The following is a 25011-nucleotide window of genomic DNA, read 5'->3' as shown; positions in this document are numbered from 1 at the left end:
TTTTTGCATTCCAGTTGTTAGTAATTCAACACTGATTTTCGCCACATAAACACACAATTATATGTGAAGAAACTGTAATATGTGATTGGATTATTTAAATATGCCCCAGCAGTAAATACAAAATAAAAATATGGTGCTAACAAACATTGCATTGGCTACTGAGATGATTTATTGCCAAATGACACTGGCGTGTGATTCGTGTGGGTTTCCTTGTATAAAAAAAAACAATCTTGTATGCAGTACAGATGGTGTTCACAATTGTTCTTTTCTTCCAACATGGACATATAGTGCCATCTCTGGATGATTTTGAGAAGTGCAGAAGATTAGCTTCCCTTATTGAGGATGCTCTTCTGCAGAGGAACACAGACAAGAGTCATCATATCAATTTTTTTTCCAATACCACAAAAAAAAAAACTTTGAAGTTCTATTCTCAATACCTCAACACACAGAACTTCTGAAATAGTTGTGAAATGCAAGATACAATTTCTGACTTTGAACTCGTACTATTCATCAGCTATAATTCCTTATGAAGTGACATTTTTGACAGATGATGATTAAGTTCCGCAATGTTGTAGCTGTGATGATTTCTTTTCATTCTTTACAAATTAAGTAAACAAAAAAAAAAAAACGGAATAGCTACAGAATTGAGGAAATCAAGGCTGTTTTGTAATAAGAAAAACTGTCACATTTGCAGCTGTTGTTGGAATTACTGTTACACATACATATATGACATGGGTTGTAGTTTTGGATTTAAGGCCTCCCTCCAGAGTACAGTCTACGAAACCGTTCAAATAGTAGCCGTATCTCTGCTGCTTTGGTTTCTGCTTTGCATTTTACATCTTGCAAGAAAATGCTAACCCATGTGCTCTGCAATTTTAATATAGATTAATTTTAAAGTACTATGATGTTTATTTACACATCTATTTAAGCAGTGTTTTATAAATACTGCATTTCATCCGATGTATTACAAGTCTACATTGTAAGTATTCTGCGCCTCTCCATTGAGATCAAAATTCATGTTGTGCAAAGGCAAATAAAATGATGAAATTAGAAAAACTTTTTGACAAACAACATGCAACAAAAATATACAAACTGAAGAACCTATTCCAAATTATATAGGTTCTTGTGCATAATTTATGCCCATTATCAATTAGCATCTAGACAAAATAAATTTTCGAGATACTGGAATGTTGTCAATAGTAATCTGTTTCTGGCCCCCAATTCTTCTTTCAACTTTCATACTTCAGGTCCTTCCTTTTTTTCTTTGTTTGTAACATAGTACTAGTGTCTACTTTACTAGTGTCTTTATCTCTCTTCATGTCCGGTCTATGGCCTCTGGTTCGGTCATGTCCAAGATGTTTCCTAAGGTCCCTGTCTCTGCTTCTTGACTGATTACGTGCTCGGTCTCGGTCCTTCGCAAAGTCGCGGTCACACTCTCTATTCCGGTCTCTGTCTCCTTTCTGATGTCTTTTGAGATAGTTTTCCCTCTTCATATCATCATCTTTTGTCCTGCCTCTGCTGTCTCTCTTTTGGTATCTTTCTGGTCTTCCTGGTTTATCCACTTCTAGATCAGTTGTCCATGCTTTGCTGTCAAATCCACCCTGATCTCTTCTCCAGTCTTCAGAATACTTAAAACTCTCCTTTTCATGGCGGCCACTCTGAAATGCGCTCGCTCTCCTTAGCCTAATTCCATTGTTCCCCAACTCTGAATTGTTACTGAAAGTGCTTTTTCTCCCCACATCAGGATAGCGATTACAGTGGCCTTGATAATAAAAGCCTGAACTCTGACCATTGTGCTTAGGTATCTGAATTAAATATTCAGGAGGCGTAGGAAGTAAAGGGCCAGACCGCCGCGTTGGTCTTGCTTCCAATGGAAGATGCTGGTGCTGAAAATTGAATTGTTTTTGCTCAGTAGAGCCTGAAAAATGATTAGTGGGCTGGTTTAGAGGACCACTACATTGTGAGGATGAAGGACTTACTTTCACTTGGAGTGTAGAAGGGCGAAACCCTCTGTAATCTCTAAAGGACCCTCTATGTTGAGAGGAGGGCATCTCTTGACTCTGAGGAAATGGATTATCCACTGGTCCTTTACCCCAGTCACTCATGTTGTGAGCAGGCACACTATAAAGATCTTGAGAATAAATATATGCGTCTCGGCTCATGCACAAGGATTCATGTACATTATGATTTTCCATCTCATTCAGAAAATGATTTTTGTGGTTAGGATATTGAAGCTCAATGTCTTTTGGTGTATCTAACAAAGGCTTCCGAGGCTCATGGCTCATTAAGTTAGAGGAAGAGAAAACTCTCAGATCAGGAAAATGAGGGTCTCTACCACCAAAATTGTTCTGGTGAGTCCTACCGGAATGGATAGGGACATTAGTTCTAGAATAATTAACACCGGACCTAGGTTTTTTAAACCTTGATTGGTATGAATGTCTCTGCCCATCAAAAATCTGAGAAGGCACTTGGCATTCTGTAGCTTCTCTTGAATGACGGTCCATCTGTCTCATGTTCTGAGAAGGTGATCTTTGGTCTGTATGTTCACATTTGGTATCGTCTCTTAGTCCCATGATGGATCTATTTACAAATTTTTGAGAACTATTAGACTGCTGTTGAGTGTCTCTCAAGTCGTTCTGGAAAGGAGGATATATATCTGAGGGCCCAGTCTGGTCACTTTCATTCTGTACTTTGTGTTGCCCCATTTGATTCTGTAATGTTATAGGAGGTGGAATTTCCCAAGTGGTCCCAAAGTCATGGTTTTCCAGTCCCACAGTTGGAATAAGAGGGTCGCGATTATCACCCAGATAGTTTGTGATTCCAGGAAGCTGTGATGATTGTGTGTCAGGCATGAAGGTAGAAGTCGTCTGGGACTTAGGACTTAAAGTATTTAAAATGTGTGCTGAATTTTCCCAAGAGACATATGAATTACTTTCCATCTCATCCTCGCTATAATTTTTTCCATCTTCCACAGCTTTAATGATGTGTTTTTGAAGTGTAGCTTTTTCCATTTGAGGATCTTCTTTCTTGTGAAACAATGGATTGCACATTTCTGCACTTTCGGTATCAAGGAAAGAAACTTTCTGGGATGGTGGCTGTATGGTTGCTTCTGATCTGTATGCACATGAAACGTTTGCCTGTGCAGAAGTCTTCTCTTTTGGCAGAAATTGGGATATCAGGCTTGTATTTGTGGTTTCGTGTAAGATATCGCTCTTTTTAGAACTACTTATACTGCCTATTGTTAGTGCTGCTGAATGCTTTGACAGTAGTCCCACTGGGTTTCTGCCTAGCCCTACCAGCCTACTGTTTAGCTGTATGGACTTTGAAGGTGGTGACATTAAAGCATCAGAAACAGAAAAATGGGCCATAGACAAGCCAATGGCTGCTCTCTGTTGACGCAGTGTTTCCTCCTGCTCTTCCAGCTGCCGTTTCTGTAATTCAATTTCCTTGTTCAGCTTCTCCAGCATTTTCTTTTTTTCCATCAGCACTGAGACGTCACTTCTAGAGGCAGTTCTGCTGTCGGGTGAATTCATCACTTGGGCTGTGATGTCCATAGTGAGGCTTTGCAATTCCTCAAAGATACTTCCATCCTCTGGGTCATAGGCTCCATCATCAACATTGACAGCTGAAGCATCAGTAGATTGATTCACTGCAAATTCATTCACACTGTCTCTATTACTCCTGATTTCATTCATGTCCATCCCTGTATTATACTCTTTCTCTGGATCGCATGGTCTGTCATTATCATCATCTTCCTCACCTTTGCAAATCTGATCAAATATTTGCTCTACTGGATCACAGACTTTAGGTTTTATGATTTCAACAACAGAGCCATGAGATGAGGCACCATCATTATGCCTCTGCTTTAAAAATAATGCATTACGGGGAGCAGAAGATGGTGAAATATCAGATGTGGAGGGTGGAGAATTTGTAACCAAACTACTTTTAGAAGGCGACCTGACAGATGAATGCTGTGTCACAGCTGGTGATGTCAGAAATGAACTTTGTAAGGAAACAGGGGGGTGAATGCAGACAGAGGAATCTGGACTTGTACAGGATACTTTGGTATCAAGCAGCTCTACGTTCCCATGCTTCATGCCAGATCTGGGAACAGGCTGTTGAGATGGGAGAGCAGCTTCTTCTGATGCAATGATTTTAACTTTTGGTATCTTATCCTTGCTCTCTGAAAGGACTGCAGAGCACTTTGGCTTTTGGCAGATGACCAGCCCAAGAAGAAGATCAGGATGACTTGACTCCAGTCCTTTAAGACAAAGGAATGCAAAATTTTTAAGAAATTTGCGAAGCAATACAAATATTCACAAGTGAAAAAAAATATTATAAACATTAATTTTGGGGGTAGAAGGATTATTCATAATGGTGCAGCATTTCAATACAACTGCATTTTAAAGTTTTTACACAGACATTTAGGCTTAACAGATGCGAAATGAAAAAAACAACCATACAATGCATAATTGAAATATTTACTATATTTCACGTGTTACAAAACAATTGCTGCTTTCTATGAAACATTAGGCAAATTATTACAATTACCACCCAGGATGGAATTCCACACTGGAAAAAAATGCTTTGGAACTGATGTTCTGCATAATGTGCAGAATTTTTTTGACACATTTAATGGGAAGTCTGAGATCCTGTTCTGAACAGTCTATACACTCATCTTTGACCATCCATCATGGTCTCACATCCTGAAATGGGCTTTAGCATCATAAAAGCAGCAGGGCAGCAACTGTTTTCGCATGTAGAACAAATCTGGAAAACCTCACAAGATCTACAAGACACCCTGAATTCATAGCACCCAACTGTGTGTTTACAGATGGTGCCTCGTGCAGGATGCTAATAACACTCACGTTTTGTACACCAATCATGGTGAAAGTCTTCCACCAAACCTAACCCTCTGGATGAGGTCATATGGATTATTATTAATTTAGATTTGTCAGGTTGACCTATCTAGCACTCATGGAATGCACAACATTTTTCTGAAACAAAAAACTTAGGCTATATCCAGGGGTGGACTAACTTTTCTGGGGCCCCCTAACTGGGCCATTCGAGCTATTTTTTGGGGGGAGTTAAAAGTGAAAAGAGAGGGAATTAAAAATAATGCAACTAAAATAATATACCAATCAAAACGCGGGATGACAGCAGCAAAACTTACCAATTAGAGCAGCAGCGGGAGAGCTGTAAATCAGTAATCAGGAGATCAGTAAAATGTGCCAATTAGGGGGCTGGGGGGTATCGCGCCAGGAGATCGATAGGCTAAATTTAAAAAGCTTAAATCATTCCCTTTTGCTGCCATGGTCCTAGGCATAGCCCAAGATAGTCTCAGCCTTACTCCACCCCTGAGGCTAAGGTTAGTCTCCAATGTTTGTATCCATTTGTTCAAATGTGTCCACATCTGTTCACAATTTGTTGACCACTTTAGCGGGATAGTAACACGGGAGAAGTAATGGCAGTCTTGTATCTTCGTGCCATTTCCTACTATGTTCGCTTGCTAGTGAAACAACCCGTATCATTAAAGTCCAACATGAAAAGAAAGCTGGGTAGTTCAAAGTAGGACCAGTCCATTAAAGCTGGACAGGGGGGGGGGGACACTGTCTATCCTAAAAAATAACAATAACACAAATAACAGATGTGTTGCTAGCGCACCTAGTTTTCTGCTAAGCTATACTGAGAAACAGAATTTTTTTTTTTTTTTTTAAAAAGATTATCTTTAAATGTAAAAAACACTTTCATCCCTTTCCATCTACAAGTATTATTTTCATACATACCTGCAATTACGACTTTGACCAGTAAAAGAAAGAGGCAGAATACACCCACAAAAACGCAACCATGCTACAATCAATATCCATGTGCATATTTTAGACTTTATACATGACAAATAAAATGTCCAATAACCCCGCTTTCCAAATGCTTACCTGGTCCTTCAAAAGGTAATAGTTTGGAGGGGATGGGGGCTTTGGCATTTAGTGTAATGATATAGAGGTCTTTGATGTGCGAGTTGTTATTGGCCACCACCCCAAAACGTCCTCTACTGCTCAAATAAGAGAACAGCGAGACATAGGCCCTTTCCTCCTCTCCCACTGATGCGCAGAAACGAATGAGGCACAAGTCCTGAAACAAAAACAGCAGCACTGATCCAATTCAGAATTCGACAGACACTGTCGGGTTGTTTGTTGATATTGAAGCTGGCGGAGTCGTTTACCTTTGACAGAGATGCCTTAAGCCTCCCCACATAGTCCCACACTGTGCTAGGGGAGATACGGCCATTAATCTGTATAGAGCACGGCAAATTCTTAAAAAAAAAAAAAAAAAAAAAAAGAATATTAGCAAAACTCAGCTGTATAACCATTTGGTTTAAAATGAGATTAGTTCCCTCTATGAAACTATTTAAATTATAACATTTTGATGAACTGAAGACTTTACATGCCCAGATTAAACCATTTTGCATGCCAACTATTTAAGAAAAACACCTGACTACAAATTAATAGGACCTATAACAATAATGGTACCATGGTCTGACCTTTTCCAGGTACTCAAAAGATCCAGAGACCAAAAAAGCCTTGGCAGCAAACTTGGTGACGGTGTGCATGTTGACAGAGCCTTTCCAGAGAACCGGCTGCTCAGAGAGAAACTGAGCGGTGTCCCTGTTCTGGGGCGGAACTGCCATACTGGGATAAAGACAGGTAAAGCCCCATTAGAACCAGCCTTATTCCAAAAAACGATAAGGAAACTAATTTTAGGCTTTCAGCCTTCCATTTGATGTTAAAAACAACTGAAGATATCAAACGGCAAAAAGCACCTGATGGAGGAATCAAAGGTGAAGTGAGGCAAAGATGCTAGATTCAGCTGGGGGAATCTGGAAGGAGAGAGAGGGGAGTGTGTATTCAGGGACTGTACTGGTTTGATCTCAGTCACTGACTCAGTGGTGGTACAAATGGTGGAGGTCGCCAAACTGCCAACAGGACTCAGTTCCTGACTTGTTGCAGAAGATGGCCCTGGGCGGCTGATGGCGGCTGAAGACGTAATTAAAGATGAAGATGTAATTGTGGTTGGGATATCCTTAGGGGAGATGACAGGTTTGTTTCTTGCTGGCTGATTATCTGAAGTCCGTTCCCCAGAAGAACCTTCTTCACCAGAAGGCCAGCCATCTTGCTTTACAGTTAGGTCCAATTGCTGAGCAGCAGAAGATACAGAGAACCTGGATATGTTTGGCTCCTCTTCATCTGGCATTTGATCTAGAAAACGGCGATTTACAGCACATAAAGCAAAGATGACATGGGCAGGTGGACAGAGACCTGCATAGCTACAGGAATAATAAACTGCATAGGTAAATTTAACAAAAACTAGCTAGTTATGTTACAAAGTTTGCTGACGTATACTAAGTACCTGCCCTGATCTTGGAGTTACAGTCAGATGGATTACTCCTGCACTCAGCAGTGGGGGTCTTCACCAGGCTACAATGAGTGCCCGAGGCAGGACCAACCATGCTTTGACTGTCTGCAGAAACTGAAAAACAAGACTCTTTGTGTTCCTAAAAATTGAGAAAAAAAAAAAAAAACACAAAGATGCCCAGAATCAAAATAGAGCACATAGTAATCACTGTTAAACCTGACAAACTCATTTGTTAAATTTAGATTATTTAACCCTAACAAATTCCCACTGCCAAAGAAATAATTTGGTTAATAAAGTTTATCTGAATCCACATCAAGATCAAACCCTTTTGTTCTGAAAATGAAAGCATGGCAGTAGCCTACAATGCTTACAGTTGGTCATTCTCACAAACAGAATGCTTTGACAAAAACAAAGTTACAGTGAAATACAGTGTTTGAATTTTGTGCGGAGCAATTGACATTACCTTATTAGGTACATTAATAATTTGTAGCTGTGATTTAATGATCCCTCAACCATTTTCCCCAAATAGGCACAACTTTTGCAGTTTTAAGAACAAATAACACAAAACTAAATATGTTTTAAAATCTTTCAACTTTATTTATAACCCACAAGACAAATCAATTAGTATAAGATACATATTCATTTCTTCCATTGTTTATACTGCCAATTGTTTCACTCTGCAACTAATTAACTAACCCAAAGGCAAAATCAACATTTTAGACAATAATATGATGTAAGCCCACAGTAACATTAATGAAAAGAATAAACTGATGCGTTATGATGATATGAACTGGTATGTGATGAGTTTGTGACAATGACCCATGTTTAAAAACGAATCCATATACTTCGACGTTTTTTTCCACTTGATTCAGAACAATTCTAAAAACATGCAAGGAGGCATAACCAATAGATATGGTATAAATGTTAATGTTATTAGTAACATGGGCTGAAAGTCTGGAATGCATTGCTGGTAAAACAAGCTGGTAATGCAATCAACTGCATAGTCCAGACATACTCATACACTACAGTTTAGGCTGCAACCTATCATTCCAAAACAATAGCTTGTCACTGACACTAAAAACAGACACATCTACCCCATTAAACATAGAATGGTTACTAATTAGGCAAGCCTCCTGGTCAGGTAGCTCCATTGAAGACCCCCTATCTAGTACATGTAGTGTATATGTGAAGTGTACGAGTATGAAAATACAGAAAAAGTCGTATCCCATATTAGTTCAAAACCCAGAAATATGCCATGCATTCAGTGTCAGTCAGTTGAAATAAATCAAGATGAGGGCATCTCTGTGTATCCCACTCTCGCAAGAGCGCAAGTACATGCACTGTGGCTTAGGATTGCAAGGACACGCTACTTCCTTATCTTTTTTTACCCATATTAATTCAATTGTTTTTTTAATTGATTAGTTGTTCACCTACTAGGCATCTTCATGACAGATGTGTCACTTGAATCCTGCCAAATGGTAATACAGGCCTACTTGTATATACTTACACATTTCTATATAGTATTTTATTATACAATTATTATATAATTATATGAATTATTCATGTCTTGGATTGTAACATTTACTTCTAAATGTATAACAATTGTAAAAGGTTTCATTTGGTTACGCTTGGCTTTCTGAACACTGTAATATTGCATCTGGCCATATAGCGGCATGTGACTTAATGCCGCCCTCCAAAGCACACAGTGAAAAATTCAATGTGTTTCTTTTGATTGCTAACATGTATTGGTCAAAGCTTAAGACAGAGTGTCAAAACTCTTCAGAGTTTTTGAAACAGAAGTTATGTAGACCAAACTGAATAATTTTTCATTGCTTTCACACAACATGCATTCAATGACCACATTTTGAATAATCCATGAACTCTTTTCTCATTCATACTTCACCACCTGCAAAACACTATATATTTGTAGCGCATTTTTCAAATGCTAACACACCGTTTTCACAACTGTTAAAAACACATTCAAAACAGAATGGTGACAAATTTTGTGCATTTCTGCAGTAGCCATATTGAAATGTATAGGAAATCTTGGAATATTTACAAAAAATTAAAGCAACTTCAGCTGAAAGCCTACCCAAGTATCCTGGTTTTAATCTTGTTAGAAAACAGGGTAACACTTTACTTAAGGCCATCTTTTTAGTAATTTATAAACGCTTGCATTGTAACACATTCATAAAGCATTATGAATAAGGCTATAAATATTTATTAAAAGGCATAATGCATTATAACCATATTTATTATGCATTATGACTGCCTTATTAGGCTCTTATCTATAATGCACTATAGATACTGAATCATTTGATTTGGAAACATGGATTAAGGAAGATGAGATAGTGGGGGAAAAGGGAAGACAAAGGAGGAGACGACCAAGAGCAGTGTGGGTAAGGGCCATAGTTATTGACCATGTTGTAAACCATGGTCTCTCTTTGAAAGGCCAGTTTAAGGTGCCAAATCTGCAGTGTTCACCCGTTGCATCAATATTACAAATTTTCCAGCAAAACAACAGGCAAGATGTTCACCCTTTAATTATAATTATTGCGTACAATACTGTATGTTTATATTTCTACATGTACTGACATTTTGAAATATGTTGACTGTTTCATGTTTTACAGTAGGATTCAAAGGTTGCCTGTCACAGGAGGAAGAGGCAGAATATTTTCAGATGCACACAAAATTGCTATTGTTGACATGGTAATTGCCAACAGTGCAATACAACTGTGGGAAATTCGGGACAGAATGCTGGCAGACAATATTACTTTTGGGAATGTGAATACGGTCAGCACAATAATTGCCAGAGTCCTAGAGAAACATAAAATAAGGATGCAGCAGGTGTACTCTGTACCCTTTGAGAGAAACGGTGAACGTTTGAAAGAACCCCAGTTTCAATTTGTCCAGGTAAGATGTCTGTTCAGTAACCAAACAAGGTACATACACAGCTATGCTTAATGTAAAGTACTGTAAAACTGTGGATGGAGACGGAAGTCAGGCAAACTGCACATACATTCATCTTTGTGGATGAAGCTGGGATTCGACCTGGTAAAAACATGCCACAGGGGAAGAAATGTGATTGGACAGAGAGCAGCCATAGATGTCCAGGTCAGAGGGGAGCTAACATCACAATGCATGCAGCACTGTCCAATGATGGTTTGATCCTAGACAAACATCTCATTGGCCCCTACAATAGAGAGGCTCATTTATTTTTTGGATGATGTACGTTATTGACATGTGCCAGTGGTAGTGCTGTCACGATACCGACATTTTTGTTTTGCTTTCAATGCTAAGTCATGGGTTTCGATTTCAAATTTTTTTTTCCCAAAAAAAAAAAAAAGGGGGGAAATATTCTCAACTGTTAATATTATGCTTTATTTCAAATGAAAATGTTTTAATGATAGTCGGGTCAGTTAAAATTAAACTTAAGCATTATCAAGAAACATTTTGAGCATCAGTTTTGTCTTTATTAATATCATGGTTTAAATCACGGTCAAGGTGAATTACCGGTAATCGGCGAGTTTGGGTCACTTGTGAAATGGACCCTTCTCTGTTGACAATGAATGTATGAATGCAGAAAGGCTTTACGATCACTCTGATCTCCTTCGTGGACATAACAGGGGAGCACACTAACCAACTGATACCTGCTGGTCTTTGAATTCCTTGAAAATGCTGGGATGTTTGTCTGACAGACGTCTGGCCAGGTTTGACGTGTAGCCTCCGTTTGCGAGACACAGCAGTGCTGCCGTGTTTAGGGACTCGCCTTTTCCCATCCACTTTATAGCCAAAATCTCTCCATATTCCACTTCATGCCCCCCCCCCTTTATCAATGAGTTTAGGTGTTGCTGAAACTGTTGCCAACTCTTCTCTGGACCAAGCGAAAACACGCACTGATCTCTTTGCTGATGCTCTCAGCTGATTCCCGCAATGTCTCACACACACCATTAACGCAACATCATCCCTGTCAGCATTGAATTTAAAGAAATAGATTCCTTTTAGCCAGATCAAATATCCATTTGCATAATAAACCACTGGTATTGTAGTACTTTCAAAACTCTACGATGATGGTTTTTTCAGTATTGGTTGACCTTGCAAGCCTAGCCAGTGGAAGAGAGCAGCAAGAAACTCCCCTACCTTGATTAATGTGTGGGATAAGTGGCGTTCATTCCACCACTGCTGCCGTCACAGACTAGGTTGCTGCACATCCCAGGATGTCAGCACTATTCCTGCCTCCATACGCTCCCTTCCTAAACCACACAAGGGAGTTTTTCCTCTGCATGGAGGTGGAAGGTTTATGACCACCATCCACATGGCCAGATGTAATTATTATTGTAGTTCTGGAATTTCAGGAATTTATTTTTTTGTTTCAAATTCTACAGTGCATTACTAAATGCAATTATATGGGGAAAAATAAAGGATATTGACGCATATTATTGCATTTCTGATTCACTCGTTACATATACTTCAGTAGTGAAAAGGATTCATTTTGATTCTATAATGAAATCCTGATTTATGTGAAAAAAATCATTCACAGAGATAAAAGTTCATAATTTATGTAATACTCCGTGTTAGTGCTTCTTAGGCCAGTGTGTTATGAGTGGCAATGTATGCTTTCTGAGGGAGAACTGCAGCCAGTGTGCAGGAGACGTGTATGAAGTGTGTTAGTGGTTTGAATGAGTTTTGGAGGTGAGATTATCTGTTTGGCCAAGATGCAGGTTAGTAATGCAGACGGTATGAAGAGTCTTTTAAAGGGGGCTGAGGTATTGACCGGTGCTTGTTAGTAAGTGGGTCCTTAAGCCCAATAGCAGAATGCGCACAAGTCATTTACATGTGACACACCCATATTTTGGTGTTTCTCCACCTAAAGGGTGTCTCTAGCCAAGAGGTGTAAGGTGATAAGAGAATACGCTTAAGTGAAAAAAGCATACAGCCATCTGGTTCTTTCACTTATGCACATGGAAGAATCACCCCCAGAGTCAGAATGTAAAGAGTATTCTGTCAGGATAGGTGAAGGCAGGCAAGGACACTTCTGAATTAAAATAATTTCCTGCTGCTTTACCTCCCCATGTTCATGTCCTGATCTCTCCACAGACAACAGCTGCTCAGAACTCAGCCTCACTAGGAGGAAAGGAGTGACTTCGCCCTTAACAACACGATAAATCAGGCTCTGGGGGGAAAAAGCCAGAAGACACCACCTAATAACCTGCACTGTCTTGTTTCATACCCTGCAAGACATCATTATATAATCTTTGTGAAGAACGCAAAGGGACTCAAAAAGCGTATGGGACTCACCTTATTTTTAGGATCCTTCAGGCTGAACATAAGCGAGTTGTATTTATTTCTGTAGTGCCTGTCTGTATCAAGGAAGACGCTGAACATTTCCTTCTCAATACTAAAAGCAAGCCTTTCCATTTCACTCTCAGGTATTTCTAGGTCATCACTGTCACTGACCCTGAAAGAGCAAAGATACAGCTGTGATAGCTATAGCCAGTAGAGGTTTTTAATCTTCGTACACAAATGCAGTGCATTTTTTCTAAAAATCCATCTGGCCTGGTCTTTGACCAGACACAAAAAAAACACCAACAAATCTGGACCAAATTAAAGTTGAAAACTGGATACCTTCAATTCTTATTTCCTTGTACCTGAAGTACAACTGCTCAATCTCTATTTCCACTTCCACCACAAGTATGATAATGTTGTATATCTGCACAGGCTAAAGCAATGGACTAACTGATATAGTTATACCGTGCTATACTTTCCAAACTACATGACTGGAAACTGAAGGTTTAGATAATGCTTTGGATAAGCATCTAGATTCTTTTCTGTTTTGGTACCTATGTGGTGCAATGAACTTCCTCTAGATGTCTGAACAGCTGAGTCACAGGGCGTCTTCAAACGACGACTAAAAACCTACCTCTTTCAGAAGTACTTGGATTAGCACTTTCAGCATTACATTCTTATTAAAAAAAATGTATTACTTGCCAACAGAGTTTTTTTTACAGTAATAGTATTATTGGGTGGGTTCTATTGAACCAGAATCAGAATATATTCTCTGATGAGACTTCTAAGCACTTATGTAAGTCGCTCTGGCTCAGGGCTTCCAAACGCCGTAAATGCAAATGGACAAAATTCGAACTAAACAAAATAGCAACACATATACAACATTATATAATAAATGACAATGGTCTCACCTCTTGCACAAGATCTCTGTGAAAGAGCGGCAGATACTTTGCCTCATCGTGTTGGTTTGGGGGGGCCTGGATTGAACTGGAAAGCCCAGGGACACTGGTGGAGGGCGAGCCGCGTCGGATGAGACAGAGCTGGAGGGTATCTGAGTGCTGGTTAGCTGCTGATTGCAGAGGGGCAGATGGAGATGCCTTTTTGGTATAGTGTAGGTAGCCCTGCTGAAACTCGGCACCCTGGAGACAGGACAGTGAGCGGGAAGTGAAGCCGACAGCTGAGAAGTAGGAGTATCCCCCACGGCTGCAGCCAGGCTTCCCCAATACACGGCAGGAGGGGGAGGGCATTTTTGGGAAGCACCAGCACTGTTTCCAGGTGACTGCCAGTACCCCCTAGTCACTGCATCTCCCTGGGATGTGAGCTTCCTGCTACACTCAGGAGACTGGGAACCAGTTATGAATGGATTTTGAGTGCAAACAGGCACCTTCTTGAACTCTTCCTCTGCATGTTCCCTTTCAACTGTTCAAAAGAAAATAGGAATATTTCAAAGAAAATAGGAATATTTCATAATTCACACAACTGACAATCAATTCATTGTTCTTCGCCTTAAATTGAAAGATCAAAAAAAAAATTCAAACATTTCAGCACCTCTAAAAAAATTTTTAAATAGTATTTTAATAATAAATCTGAGGTTAGTACAGATTTATACACACCGGGGACCAAGAGTCTGAGACCACACTGAAAATCTGGGGATTCTTTTTTATTTAATCCTGCTTAATAATGTTTTGGTATTGGCTAAGACATACACCATTTCACAGAGAGTCACTGGGGAAAAAAACACAGTGCATCAAAACAACAGTGAAACGGGGGGTGGGGGGGTGGGTATTCAAGTCTGGGGGTGTTTTGCCTACTCTGGAGTTGGGCACTCAAATTTCAGCTTTTAGTAGGAAAGCTAGACTCAGGTTCTCCAGAAAATATATGTTATAGACTGTGATGAACTCACACAAATAAATGGCGTTAAAAATTGCTAAATACATACACAAAGATGTAGAGGTCTTGTTTAGCTTTACTGTGTATTCATGATGCTCCATGCAGCAGTAAGGTGTCTTCTGGTCCACCTCCACCCACTCCTCATCGCTGCATAAGTCATGCTTCTCCTCTGCTCTGCTGAACGTCTCTCCGTGACTCATCGGCCTTCGGTGGACAGACCTCTTCTGGTCCTGAGGACAGATATAAACCAGCTGATTTATTAAGGACATTTCATATGTTTTCTTCTGTTAGAGCGTAAGGACGTAACAGTTTGAAATCACTCAGCTCAGTGGGTTGTACTGTGGTCTTACTCCTCCAGGGCTGCGAGTCTGATTCATGCAGCTGTATGTGTGTTAGGATTTCTCATGTTCCCTTTGTTAAATGGTGGCTCTTACTCCATAGTGCAAGGGCGTGCCCAGTGCTAGTCGGACACCCCATCCAGGGTATGGCCTTGATCTGGGCCAGTGCTTCTCAACCCGCTTCTCTGGAACCGCCAAGACGGTCCATGTTTCGGCTCCCTCCCATCTCCTGGTAAAAACGTGGACCGTCCCACAGACCCCAAGCACCGGATTGAGAAGCACTGACCTATGCCCTGTGCTTCCTGGGCTATAGGCTGATCACAGCTCTGTACTAGATGGGCAGTGACAGACATCAGACGGACAAACTCATGGTTTAAAATGAAGTCATTTGCTTTGTATGTGGGCTCATATTTAAACCTGACAAAGCTAGTAACACCTATAGAAAGGAAACATTTTATTTTAGTTCTGGAACCAAGTGCCACTATTCACAAAGACAAAAGTGTTCATAAGACCTGAGTGCACATTCAAGACCTTCATCTATTGCTCTCACCTATCATACAATTCTTTTTTTTGCATGTGGCAGCATAAACATACCTTGGGAGTGCTCCCCCGTGCCAGTTTAGTCCGCACTTTTAAGTCTGGCTTCGGTCTCAGTCGGGGCTCCTTCACGTTAGTCAGATTCTTCATAGCTTCTGCGGCGTGCCGGACAATGCAGTCACTACTGCAGTAAACGGAGTCTGGCAGCGCATTTTTCCTGCAGCCCGGCCCAATACACTTGGGTAGCCCAATTATTTCTGTGGTCTGAAAGGAGACTCACTCGTCAACGAAAATGCAAAGTCAGAAGCATCACGTTTAGAATGCTAGACTGACCCAGAAACCAAAGCCCCGGGTCATATTGCTGAATTATACTGATTCCTTTTAAAAAGTCCTGGGCAAATTATATGCCCATTAAAAGAGGAGTTCTTCAAGTACAAAGTAACAAATGAGTGAAATCAGAAAGACTGCAGGTGACTGTGGATAATATCTACCAATTACACAGAACAACTTACTGGCTGATTTATTGTTGTGCCTATTCCACCACAAGCATTGGCTGATGGGACACTTGTATCATCAGGAAGGATTGTCTGTGTTGTGCAACCGGGACAAATGTAGTCCTCGCCATTTTCCTCCAGCTGCCGTCCCTCTGTCTCTGTGATGCCCACACAGTCACCATGGAACCACTCCTCACAGCAGTCACAGCATATCATGAACCTGCAAAAAGCCAAGGCACTTTAACAGGAGAGCAGAGATGTGAACAAACTCAGCCTCGCTACTACGCGTACAAGAAATATTTACGATGAAACCATAAATGAAACAATTATTATATTTGATATAATTTCTAAAATGTTTGCCAAGACTGTATGACAGGGCTGGATAAAAATAGAGATACAGGCCTAGAAGTATGAGAAGACAGTCAATCTGACATAACTTTGAAAAAAGATTTTAAATAAAAGTGTTTTGCATAAACAGACGTCCAATGCTTAAGAAGGGAAATCGACATACTAACGCATTAGGGACTGAAGAATCAGATTCAATCAGACCTGCACATGCTTTAAGGCTTGTAAACCAAGTGTAAATCCCCCCCCCCCCTCAGCATTCTCAAACTGTGTCACTAAAATGAGACGCACCTTTCATTGTGTTTTTGCCTACAAACGCAATAAAGTGCATCAGGATCGGATTGACTAGACTCCTCTTCCTCCATGTATTCCTCCTGCTCTTCACTCCTCTCTCTCCACCTGCTGGGTTTCCCTCCCATTTTTGACTGTGGGCCCACCTCAGTCAGCGTGGCCTCCACAGTCACTCCTCTGGGAACCTGTCCACCAGCATGCTGCACTGAGTCAGGTTCCCTTACATGGGCCTCCTGTCTCTTGCTCTCCAGCTCAAATGCCACTAATGAGCTGGGCCCTGTTGCTTCCTTGGCCTCACCCTTCTTGCGCTTCTTCAGAAGGTCCTGCAGCTCTTTTAGTGTCAACTCATCGCTGTCTTCCGTGTCTGTGCTATTACTCCCGGTGCCTGAAACACGCCTGGCTCGTCGGCTCTGGTCAGCCATCCTCTCTGCAGTCATTCTGATGGCGGAGGTCTCCCCAGGACCCTTGGCTTTGTGACCTTCAAGGGAGTTTGGCTCAGATGTGCTTTCAGCATCAGCGGTCACTATCTGGTAAGAAGGCTGGCAGCGCTCCGAGCACGGGGGGGCCTGCCTCCTAGCCCCTCTGCCTCTTTTTGCAGTTGACAGAAACTGCAGCAGCTTGTCCGTGCGCTTGATGCGCCGGACACTGCGCCGGGCCGGAGCGGCGTTAGGTTCCTGTATGTCCGGCTCCATGAGCACAGGTCTCCTGGCTATGGTGGAGCTGCGAAAAGACCATGTCTTCCGGCCGTCGTCGGTTGGCTTTACAGAACTGCACGACCCCGTTTCCGTCATTGTTCTGCAGTCATTTTCTCATTCCTCCTCCTGTTGTACTACAGAGACCAACAAAAGAGAAACAGGGAAAACATTCAGAATGACATGGAAATCCTATCACCATATACAGTACCAGTCAAATGTTTGGACACACCTACTCATAGGAAGGCTTATTTGTATTATTCTCTACAATTTACAATAATTACAATGACATCAGAACTATAAAATAAAATATACAGAATTATACACCAACCAACAAAGTATATTTAAAAATGTTGTAGGTTGGGACTCACACATACGTGAAACTCACTTTCCTTTGTAGGGGACTTGGCACATCGAAGGTTTTGTCTGGTACTGTATTTGTCTGCATAGACTTGTATCCCACCAATATTCATAATTCTAAATACTTAATTTGCAAGAAGCAGGCCTGGAACTAAAACAAATTTTTATTCTGGGTGAATAAATGAAATCTGTACTGAAGGACCTTCATATAATATACATTTTTAGTTTCGGGCAAAATACTTCCCTAGAACTCATGGATGGGAAACTATCAAATAATCATTATCATCAACATGATTTATATTCATTTCACACAGAAAAGTTCTGATTATAATACATCAAAAGGTAACAGGTTGAGTGCACCAGTTCATTAAATTAAGTCAAGATGTATTCAGAAACACCAACAGTTCAGGGCTTTCAATGTACTAAATATATTTTCTTAAACTAGGAAAAGGCCTGTCAATTAACACACACAATGAGATGTTCAAAGAACTACAGCAGCTGTCCTAAAAATAGTCTAATAAAGTAATTAATATCAGAACGTATAACTTTCTTGCTTTTAAAGTGTTTCTTTACCAATTTTTTATACCAGTGATAAAAACTAAATGTATGACATATGCGTCGTAGTTGCAATAAAAAAAACAAAATATACATTTTAATGCAGGTAAGGCTTTAAAAACACATATTTGCCTTTTGTGGTGATACAATAGAGCTGTAACAGGTGCTAAATCGACATTCCATTCCATGCAAAATTCTTAGTTTGCCAAAGTAAACATACTATTACATTTATGTTGGTGTAAAACTATGGCTGTCTGCGTGTCAGCAGTTTCTAACCCTTTCCTAAAGTCACCCCAGTATTAGCATCGAATACATGCAGGCACTTGTTGATTCGACCACCAGCATACCATGTTTGGCTAATCATTATCTTATTGGTGGTGAAATTTCACAAACATATGGAATGAATGGGGTGCCCCTGGGAAGCAAAGTGAAGTTCAAGATATCAGTAACTTTTCTTAGAAGCAATTCTTATTTTTTTATCATGCTATTATTCATTTGCATAAATTCTAATGTTATATCGTGTTTTTTTCTGTGTATAATTACTACCCAGATAAATACAATTTATCTGACACCTCTCAGTCACTGAATTCAGACGTCTTATTCAGACCTATCGCCACAGGTGTGTAAAATCAAGCCCCTAGCCATGTAGTCCGCTTTACAGACATTTGTAAAAGAATGGGTCGTTCTGAAGAGCCCACTGAATTTTAGCATGGTACCATCATAGGATGCCACCTTTGCAATATGTCAGTACATGACCTTTCTTCCCTGCTAGATATTCCATAGTCAACTATAAGTGGTATTATTGCAAAGTGGAAACATTTAGGAACAACAGAAACTCAGCCACGAAGTGGCAGAGCATGTAAAGTAACGGAGCGGGTTCCCCGAGTGCTGAGGCATATAGTGCATAAAGGATGCCAATGCTCTTGTTGACTGCAGAGTTCCAAACTTCCTCTGGCATTAACCCCAGCACAAAAACTGTGCGCTAGAAGCTTGGCTGAGCAGCTGCATGCAAGCCTCACATCACCAAGTACAATGCCAAATGTTGGTTGGGGTGGTGTAAAGCACGCCACCACTGGACTCCGGAGAGTGGAAATGTGTTTTGGGGAGTGACGGATTACGCTTCTCTGTCTGGCAGTTTAATGGACTAGTCCTGGTAGAACAATGTTACCTGTCCGACTGCATTATGCCAACTGTAAAGTTTGGTGGAGGAGGGATAATGGTATGGGGTTGTTTTGCAGGGGTTGGAATAGGCCCTTTAGTTCCAGTGAAGCATACCAACACATTTTGGACAATTCTGTGCTTTGTAAGAACAGTTTGGGGAAGGCCGTTTTCTGTTCCATCATTTCTATGCCCCAGTGCACAAAACAAGGTCCATAAAGACATGGTTGGGTGAGATAGATGTTAAATAAACTTGACTGCTGCGCACAGAGTAGGTGTAATGGCCAGGTGTCCTAAACCTTTTGTCCATATACCGTAGCTGGAAACATTTTCTTTTGCACAATACTGTATGTGTATAGCTGACTTATGTGGATAACTGAAATAATAAAATCAAAGAAAAATATTATCATTATTATTAATATTTGTGTAAAACAAAACAAAAAAGTTTGATTAAATGAGATCAAAACTAAAACATTTAGACTGGGGCCTCAATAAGAATAACCACTTATTATGGCAGGTATCTAAAGACCAGCAGGTCAACTATTTTTGGTTTCAATATCAATTCTAAGAAATCGAAGATGCCCTTGTATTTTTTCTTTTTTATATATTTAGTATCACAGAACCCCACCCCCCCCGGCCCCCTTCCACCAGTAAGCAAAATTTACTGGCACCCAGTCAACCACCTGTCCCACTGGTCATCAGATGAACATGCCATGTAATGCATACTTCATTTGGCATGTTATATATTTATTTTTGAAACTATACACACATATTTAAAACTGCATATGACATGATAAATATATTTGCCCCACAGGTATTTGTTCCATGAATTTTCCAAATAAAACGTGAAACGGCACCACCATATGGCCAATCTGTGCAAAATAATGTACATGAAGAAAAAAATTGTGCCGATAATTTGGTTCTATGATATTAAAGTAACAACAACAAAAAAAGAAAAAATACAGGGGCATCATCTGGCCTAGCTACTTTCAAAAGGAGCATTCGTGATATTGTGTCAATTTATCTCATTACTCACAGAGCAGTGTGCAAACATACAACATGATTCACATTACTGTATATTTTTAAAAACGTAACAATATTAAATGCGACAGTAAAAATAAAACAGCAATTTCAGTAATAAGCAACACTTTTCTTGGTGTCCTACATAATTCCACAACAAAAATACTACTCACCTGACAGCAACATTCGACATTCCCCTAATTGTCATTTCTATACCACTACAATAGTTATTTAGTGAAATACAACATGGAAAAAAATTTAAATTCTTCTAAGTAAATGAGCATTGTTTTGCTCAAGCCAGAGAAATTAATTTCAAAGACACACGAAGCAGTCAAGGGATATATACAGCATTATATACGGAGACATGCTTTGGTGGTAAATATTACCTGGCAAACGTACTACTACTAGACAAGACAAACCATCTTTTACTAAAGCGTTCACGTTATTTATCAACAATGTATCATTTATAGAGCTCATAGTGTTTTCGTGCTGAAAGTGCGTCGGAGCCTGGCAGTTTGGCGATGTGCATGGCTATTAAAAGTGTTTTAACCCACAATCACGATCTACAAAAAAACACTAAATATGGAGAAAAGGGCAGGCGCGCGCTCGAGTGACCTGTAAGCACTAATGTCGTCGAAACTCAATTAAACTATTAAGTCCGTCTTGACAAATGCTTCAAGCTATCAACCTATACTGAAATTTTAACCCAAAGCATTTTAACCCACTTATACGGTAAACCATTAGACGCATGTAGGCAGGGCTGTAATCTCTCACACATCTGACGTGACACTCTCGCGCTTACGCAAGACATCTTACGGCAAACCTCTATTATTCCATTATAAACGTTAAAGTAGCCGCATCAAGTGTTGGGATAGTTTGCAAACCCTACGGACTACAAGTGTTGAAGCTCTTCCATGCATGTGTGTGCTGACTTGTCTCGAACTGAGAATCTCACGCCAGCCAGCCGAGCGAAGCTGGCAGCCCTGAACTCGCAAAATGCAACTTCATTGCGCCAGTAGCGTCGAAGTGCTGAGTTAATGGCGCTTTACTCACTTCATGTCTTTATTTATACGGTCTCTCAGCTTGGCATGATCTCAACTCCTAATCCTAATAGAGGCAGCACAGGGCTGCACCGTGCGGCCCCTGGAGCAGCGTACCTGGACTGGCGGGAGCGACGCCGTGGGCCGGGGGTGGGAGGTGCTCGGCCGGTGCCTATTTACTGTGGATAAAAAGAGAGGTTTGCCCTAATGCCTCGTATGATATATATAAGCAGGTAATGCGCGGGAATTTTTCATCATAACTGCAGAGCCGCGTGGTATTTTAGAAATTAGGCCTATGGCACATTTTAACCTGTGTACTTGTGTATCGATTATATCTGGGTACAAATCATAAAGGGTGTACCATTGTGTGTCAGTTTATATATAAGGTAAAAAGCAGTCATACTCCATCTTATTAAGGAAATTACAATCAGGTATTTACTAAAGGGTGTAAAAGAAATTCCAATATCAGACCTCTGGAACGATAATTTTCATAGGTATTAACATTTAAAATGACTCAAGGCCTATATATTAAATATTACAGATTTGCGGTTTGTTTTAGTTTGACCGTCATTAACGTTTTCGCTGTTTAGTCATAAAACGTTAAATGCATTGTCACAACAATACAGCGTAGTAAAGAAGTAGGTACTTTGTGATAAAATATTTGATGCTTAAATTATACGTTTTCATAGAAAACAGGTATATTTTAGAATATGTTTTTCTGTGAATTTTTATGGGTGTAAATGGGACATTAAGGGTATTGTCACTATTAATCCTTGGTGCCAACAAACAACTGCAAGGAAAAAAAAATGTGGATTCTTGATCAAATCAACCCTAAGCTTTAAATTTTTGAAGTATAAATATCAAGACTAAATCTGTCTTCTTTGCTAATATTATGAGAATGCCCAGGTCATTGGAGAGCATGATGCTTGGATCAGAAACAGGGTCAGCTAGCTGGCTTTGGTCAGCTGTCTGGAGCGAAATGTTCAATTCAAGACAAGTCTGCACACACATTTTAGTTAATGTAACAGTTTTATTACCTTGTAAATGGTTTGTATAGGGTCACTAACTAGCCAATGCTCTTTATGTACAGCCGTGCACATGGCCACAAGTTTTGGGAATGACACAAATACAGTGGTACCTCAGTTCTCAAACTCATTATAACTCGAAGTCGAACCAACCAGTTCGAAAAAAAATTACCTAGGACTCGATCTGAATCTTAGAAGTCAAACTGTGAACGCCAACCTAAGATAACTTGTACGCGAGGGGAAATGAGTCATGCGGCAAGTCTCTCAGCGGAAACAAAGGGTAACGCTTCAGTTTCAGCCTCGCATTCGCTATGATAGCATCCTGCATGTTTACACTAGCTGAATGCATATATTTAGACAGTAAAAAAATACATTAGACAATGATAGACAGTAACAGTAATTATTATTATATAATATAATACATTTAAAAATAAATATTTCTTATTAATTATTTTTATATTAATAATAAAACATTAATACATTTAATTATACTGATATTGTCCTGCCGAGCGGGACGGAACATAGACAAAGGCGCAGACGTCAGGGTATCGGGGAATACTGGGTTTAATTACAGGTAAGGCAGGCAAAACGCAGACGGACAATACAATGACCGGACTCGGGGAAACAAACTGAAACACGGACTAAATACAAAGGACTGATGACAATTACAACCAGAAAGAGCTGATCACACGAGGATTCCACATGGGGTTAACGAGGGGGAGTGGCACACGGAAGAAGCGGATCGGGGCAGAACACTTTTTTTTTTTTTTACTTTACACATTGGATAAATTTGACAAATTACTGTTTCGATAAATGTGCTTAGATGTGTTTAGTACAGTATATGCTCTTCTTGTTTTATCCGTTTCATTTTGTGTTTAAATGCTAAAAAAAACATATTTAGGTGTAATTTTTTGGAGCCGGGAACCAATTCATTGGTCTTCCATTATTTCTTATGGGGAAAATTCGATCAGAACTCGAACTTTTTAGGATTCGATCCGGAGTTCTGAACGGATTAAGTTCCAGTTCTGAGGTACCACTGTACTAATTTTCACAAAGTCTGCTGCCTCAGTTTTTATGATGGAAATTTGCATATACTCCAGAATGTTATGAAGAGTGATCAGATGAATTGCAATTAATTGCAAAGTCCCTCTTTGCCATGAAAATGAACTTAATCCCAAAAACCCATTTCTACTGCATTTCTGCCCTGGCATCATTTCAGTGATTCACTCATTAACACAGGTGAGAGTGTTGACAAGGACAAGGCTGGAGATCACTCTGTCCTGCTGACTGAATTAGAATAGCAGACTGGATGCTTTAAAAGGAGGGTGGTGCTTGAAATCGTTATTCTTCTTATGTTAACCATGGTTACCTGCAAGGAAACACTTGCAGTCATCATTGCTTTGCACAAAAAGGGCTTCACAAGCAAGGATATTGCTGCTAGCAAGATTGCACCTAAATCAACCATTTGTTGGATCGTCAAGAACTTGAAGGAGAGAGGTTCAATTGTTGTGAAGAAGGCTTCAGGGCACCCAAGAAAGTCCAGCAAGTGCCAGGACCGTCTCCTAAAGTTGATTCAGCTGCAGGATCAGGGCACCACCAGTGCAGAGCTTGTGCAAAAATGGCAGCAGGCAGGTGTGAGTGCATCTATACGCACAGTGAGGCAAAGACTTTTGGAGGATGGTCTGGTGTCAAGAAGGGCAGCAAAGAAGCCACTTCTCTCCAAGAAAAACATTGGGGACAGACTGATAATCTGCAAAAGGTACAGGGATTGGACTGCTGAGGACTGGGGTAAATCTCTGATGATTCCCTTTTGCAATTGTTTGGGGCATCTGGGAAAAAAAGGTGAGCACTACCGTCAGTTCTCTGTCATGCCAACAGTAAAGCATCCTGAGACCATTCATGTGTGGGGTTGCTTCTCAGCCAAGGGAGTGGGCTTACTCACAATTTTGCCTAAGAACACAGCCATGAATAAAGAATGGTACCAAAACATCCTCCGAGAGCTACTTTTCCCAACCATCCAAAAACAGTTTGGTGACGAACAATGCCTTTTCCAGCATGATGGAGCACCGTGCCATAAGTGAAAAGTGATAACTAAGTGACTTGGGGAACAAAACATCAACGTTTTGGGTCCATGGCCAGGAAGCACCCCAGACCTTAATACCATTGAGAAGTTCTGGTCAATCCTCAAAAGGTGGGTGGACAAACAAAAAACTCCAATTTTGATTATGCAAGAATGGGCTCCTATCAGTCAGGATATTGGGCCCATAAGTTGATTGACAGCATGGCAGAGCAAATTACAGAGGTCTTGAAAAAGAAGGGCCAACACTGCAAATATTAATTCTTTGCATAAACTTAATGTAATTGTCAATAAAAGCCTTTGACACTTATGAAGTTATACTTAAGTATACTATAGAAATATCTGACAAAAAGATCTACACACACCGAAGCAGCAAACTTTGTGAAAAACATTTGTCATGCTCAAAACTTTTGGCCACGACTGTAGTTAATTTTAGATGTATAATGGAATAATAGATTTGTTGTGAGATCTCTTATGTAAGCATGAGAATCTG

General features: G+C 40.2%; 1 protein-coding gene across 7 annotated transcripts; it reads right to left on the bottom strand.

Moving 5' to 3' along the window:
• Window positions 1-244: 244 nt before the first annotated feature.
• Window positions 245-21607, bottom strand: LOC111857359 (death-inducer obliterator 1-like). Of its 7 annotated transcripts, none has more exons than XR_011991930.1 (16): window positions 20550-21108; window positions 17672-17794; window positions 16592-17420; window positions 15974-16175; window positions 15519-15725; window positions 14636-14816; window positions 13608-14115; window positions 12709-12868; window positions 12476-12583; window positions 7405-7549; window positions 6818-7253; window positions 6539-6686; window positions 6221-6310; window positions 5934-6129; window positions 723-4261; window positions 245-350 (listed from the first exon to the last, which is right to left on the bottom strand). XR_011991930.1 is itself a non-coding variant. In XM_072712940.1 (16 exons), the coding sequence occupies exons 3-16, from the start codon at window positions 17380-17382 to the stop codon at window positions 324-326; spliced, it is 5481 nt and encodes a 1826-aa protein (XP_072569041.1). In that variant the 5' UTR covers window positions 17383-17420; window positions 17672-17794; window positions 20550-21108; the 3' UTR covers window positions 245-323. The 7 variants fall into 7 exon arrangements, 6 of the variants coding, with proteins under 6 accessions (XP_072569041.1, XP_023693895.2, XP_072569037.1 ...); XM_072712940.1 differs by having other exon boundaries at window positions 1980-4261; XM_023838127.2 differs by having other exon boundaries at window positions 245-4261.
• Between the last annotated feature and the right edge of the window lie 3404 nt (window positions 21608-25011).

The sequence above is a fragment of the Paramormyrops kingsleyae genome, chromosome 6 (assembly GCF_048594095.1).
Source record: "Paramormyrops kingsleyae isolate MSU_618 chromosome 6, PKINGS_0.4, whole genome shotgun sequence".
Lineage (NCBI taxonomy): Eukaryota > Metazoa > Chordata > Actinopteri > Osteoglossiformes > Mormyridae > Paramormyrops > Paramormyrops kingsleyae.
Note: the sequence above shows the minus strand (reverse complement) of the source record. Positions and strands in the feature narration are given on the sequence as shown.